The sequence below is a fragment of the Oratosquilla oratoria genome, chromosome 42, assembly GCF_046742065.1.
Source record: "Oratosquilla oratoria isolate Oo_2021 chromosome 42, ASM4674206v1, whole genome shotgun sequence".
NCBI classification, from domain to species: domain Eukaryota; kingdom Metazoa; phylum Arthropoda; class Malacostraca; order Stomatopoda; family Squillidae; genus Oratosquilla; species Oratosquilla oratoria.
The window spans coordinates 36,631,123-36,636,122 of NC_134818.1; the positions used below are offsets into that span (position 1 = coordinate 36,631,123).

A 5,000-nucleotide genomic window follows, 5' to 3' on the forward strand; every position below is an offset into this window, starting at 1 on the left:
CAGTGGTTCGGTGGAATTTGTCCCAGACGTATGGTTAATACACGCTGTGTGGTGCTTACCAACTTTAGGTTACTGGCTGCATTGCCGTGCATCCTGGTATGTGGATTTTTTGTCCATCTTCGTAGGTCACTCATCTGTCCTTCTTATATTTTTTCTTATTCACTCTCTTTGGGTTCGTTTATTGTTGTATTGTATATTCGTATGTTACTTTTTTTTAGCTTTGATATTTCGCATTACGGGAGACGGTAGCTAAAATCGTACTGAAACTTCGCATGATTGTTAGGCAGGTTGGCATGTTTTAGTGTAAGATTTCATTTGTCATGCTATTTTTTTATACTAGAGTTGATGTGTGAATTATGTGATATGGGGTCCATCTGGAATTATTTTCGGGTTATACCATGCTCAATCTTTGTGATGTGTAACTTTTGTATTTTTCTGGAATGTAACGGTTACCGGGGTTACCTAACCCAGTGTACGAGGGAGACTCCTTTTGTGTAGATTTCCTTTTGCTACCACTGTATTACCCTGAAGACGAACCCCGGACAGGGTTTGAAACGTAGGAATAAACTTCAAACGACGAGTGTAGTGTGTACTTTCTTCCGGAAAAAAAATATATATACACACACACACACACACACACACACACACACACACACACACACACACACACACACACACACACACACACACACACACACACACACACACACACACACACACACACACACACAGACACACACACACACACACACACAGACACACACACACACACACACACACACACACACACACACACACACACACACACACACACGCACACACACACACACACACACACACACACACACACACACACATATATATATATATATATATATATATACACATTCACATACATATATACATATATATATACACATGTACAACATATGTGTACATATATATACATTTGGTCCATCTGTGACCTAAGGATTACAAAGGCGGAGCATGCCGACAGGAGACCTTTTGATCCATATCTAGGTCGGATGCGAAAAAAAAAAAATCATATTAATAATAAAATTATAAATAAAAACTATGATAATGTAAATAACAAATAAAATACATAAATAAATGCATAGGTATAGTTAAATAATAAACAAACAGGTAAATAGTAAATAATAATAAATTGACATATAACTAATAATAAATAAAAATCAGACAGACAAATGATAACAAAACAAAAACAAATAATATAAGATAAATTATAATCATTACAGCATCTTACTTAGGTATTTATCTAAATGATTCTTAAAGCTTCGAACTGAACTACTTTGCACTACCTGTGCAGGAAGTTTATTCCATTCATTAACTACACGGTTGGCAAAGTTGTTTCTACCTACTTCCAAATTGAATCTATTTCCGGACAGTTTGAGACCATTGTTTCTTGTCTGATTCTCATTCAATGTAAAAATTTGGTCACTTTTGATGTTGCCCTTTAAAATCTTAAAGACCTGTATCAAGTCACCTCTGAGTCTACGCTTTTTTAGGGAAAACAGATTCATATGTTTTAGTCGATTTTCGTATGATTTATTTTTGATATTTGGAATCAGTTTTGTGGCTCGCCGTTGTACTCTTTCCAATCTGTCAATGTCTTTAATGAGATTCGGTGACCATACGGAAACAGCATATTCCAAATGTGGACGAACTAACGATTTATATAGCTTGTTAATGAGTGATGGACTTTTGAAATCAAAAGATCGCGCAATTAGTCCCAGAATCTTATTTGCTTTCTCAGAGGCTGAAATACACTGCTTGGATGATTTGAGGTCGTTACTGATAACTACGCCGAAATCTTTTTCACTATCCACTTTGGTTAACGAAATTTCAAATAACTTGTAATCGTACTTACTGTTATTTTTACCTATGTGCATTACCTTGCATTTACTTGTGTTAAATTTCATTAGCCACTTTTCAGACCATTGCTGTAATTGATCTAAATCTTCTTGAATATCTAATTGGTTTGAGTGATCATTTGCCACTCCGCACAGTTTTGTATCATCAGCAAATTTGGAAACAGTAGATTTTAGTCCATGGTCTATATCATTTATATATACTATGAATAGAAGTGGCTCAAGAACGGAACCCTGAGGAACTCCACTTGCAACATTTTTCCATCCAGAAGTTTTTCCATTTAAAACAGCTCCATTCAACCAATTACTAGTCCAACCTAATAGGCTACCACTTATTCCATGCAAAGCTAATTTAGTAAGTAGTCTTTCGTGTGGGACGGTATCAAAAGCTTTTGCAAAGTCTAGATATACTAAATCTATATTGTTTCTTTTGTCATAATTCGAGATAACTGTGTTGTAGAATTCGAGTAAGTTAGTCACGCAAGAACGTTTCCGTCTGAAACCATGCTGGCTATCATTTATCAAACGGTTACTTTCTAAATGATGTTCGATAGCGTCTCTGATGATAGTTTCCATTATTTTTCCTACGATTGAAGTCAAACTTATAGGCCTATAGTTATTTGGTTTCTTTTTGTCACCTTTTTTGAATATGGGAGTAACGTTAGCTAGCTTCCATTCTCTTGGGACATCTCCGGATATGATGGATTTCTTGAAAATAATTTCTAATGGAAGAACAATCTCATTTTTCATTTCCTTTAAGATTCTTGGATGCCAACCGTCAGGCCCTGGTGTTTTATTAACTTTGAGTTTGTCTATACACCTTTTATTTTTTTCTTTTGTTATATTTACCGTACCGAGTAAGTTTACCCTAGACTTTTCACAGGTTTCAGTTTGGAATTCACCTTGAGGTGTTTCGTTTACGAATACCGAGCTAAAATAATTGTTTAAGATATTACACATTCGTTCATTTGAATATTCAAGTTGACCGTCAGCAGGTAATTGTGGACCAATATGATTCCTAACAACCTTTTTATCTCTAATGTTGGTAATTTTCTCAGGCTTGTGTGACATATCTTTCTGTGTTCCCTAAAATATTTTTGTATATATACTGTCTGTATCTCCTTTACTGTATTCCCGTGATGATGTCTTCCGTGATGATGCCTTAAATAGACGAAAACGTTCGGACTACGTTTCTTATTTACCAGTGTTTTTTCTGCATATGTATATACATATATATATATATATATGTATATATGCTAATAAGAACACGGGTACGTGTGTTCACTTATGCAAAGTAGACCACTTGGAAAAAGAAACTAACGAAGCAGAGCGCTTTCGTATATTACATCTTCGGTGCAACAAGTACATAGTGATAGGAATACATAGACAATATATACATGATACAAAGGAACCAGGACAGTTTTGAATAAGCATACCGACCAATTACCCCCTAGAGAGCGGAAGGTCATTGTCAATTATCTTACGATGGTCGGGCGACATCAGGTCACAGTCGCCAAGGAGAGCGGAAGGTCATTGTCAATTATCTTACGATGGTCGGGCGACATCAGGTCACAGTCGCCAAAGAGAGCGGAAGGTCATTGTCAATTATCTTACGATGGTCGGGCGACATCAGGTCACAGTCGCCAAGGGTCACTGTTTCTACTACTTATATAGGGCGACATTAAGTCAATTTATTGGATTACATTTTACATGATATTATCTTACTAATTTCTTGACAAATGAAATTATCAAGTTTGTACAAGCCTTTATGTAGGTTGGTATTTTGATTACTAGTGGTATGAATCAAACTGCACTCTATTAAATTTCTTGCTATTATGTTGTTGGTATAATAGATTGCCTGGGCATTACCCCAATCAACTGGATGATTATTTAATTCAATATGCTTGAATATACCTTTTTTTATTTCAATACTATTGTTGATAAGTTTATGTTTTACTGTACTATCATGTTTAAAAACTACCTTTACGTTAAATCTTTTTAATAATTCTGTGATACTTAACAAATTTTCTTGAAATGGTAAAATTAAAACATTATGATAATTGAAAGGTGATTTAGGCTGAGGAGTTAAAAATGATTTCCTTGCAAAATTGTAAGCAATATCAAGGAATTGCTTAGGGTATTTTAATTCTAGCCCAATGTTAAAAACATTTCTTATTTCTTCATCAATAAATTCAGGACTACAAATACGAAAAGCTCTTAAATACATTGAGGCAAATACTGTACGTTTAATATTATTTGGATGAGAAGAATAATAATGAATATATGAACTTACATTGGTTGGTTTACGATATACTTTAAATTTAAGGCTATTGTCATGACGTAGGATAGTGCAATCTAAGAAAGGTAAGGTACAATTTTTCTCAATTTCTAAAGTAAATTTAAAAGAATCAACAAGGGTATTCAACTTAGTTAAAAAATTATGGACATTTTTATCTTCTGGCCAAAGACATAAGATGTCATCAATATACCTAAGCCAAGGGATGTTAGGGGGGAAGATTGTGCGTAATATTTTAGTTTAAAAAAATTCCATGTATAAATTTTCTTTTATCTTATTCTATCCTATATGATCTTATTTTTATGTTATTATATTTTGTTCAATCTTAACTGTTTTTATTTTATTTTGTCTTATTTGATAAAATTATGTCTTATTTATTATTTGATATTTAACAGTTTCCAGAATATGGCTTTTTCTTTTTTACTTATAGTCCCCTGAAAGAATATAGCTGATGTCATCCAAATTAGCTGGAATGAGCAAAATCTGAGGACAGAATCGAACTCAAGCCCGTTATGATTTTCTTGGTGAATTTCCCAAAGCTTTCCAGCAGCACCATTACTGTGTTATTGAAACGCTCAAAGTGTCGTTTCCAAGAATCAAACTGTGACCAGCTCATCGGAGAAGATTGTCTAAATCACTGGTAAGTCCACCATTTTTTTTCAATAATGTCGATAATTTTTATCATATAATTATTTATTCCATTGTGAATTTTTATTTGTATACGTTTGTTCGTTTGTATGTTTAATTAGTTATTATTCTTATATATACCTAATTATCTATTAATTCACTTATTCATTATTTGTCTATTTCTTTCC

At 33.7% G+C, this 5,000-nt stretch overlaps 1 protein-coding gene across 1 annotated transcript in view; it reads left to right on the forward strand.

Moving 5' to 3' along the window:
* Positions 1 to 30: 30 nt before the first annotated feature.
* The window catches only part of LOC143021618 (uncharacterized), a 14,719-nt gene continuing 9,749 nt past the window's right edge, over positions 31 to 5,000 (forward strand). The window contains exon 1 of the mRNA XM_076179221.1: positions 31 to 96. Coding sequence (XP_076035336.1) covers positions 31 to 96 — 66 coding nt within the window. The remainder of the gene's footprint in view (positions 97 to 5,000) is intronic.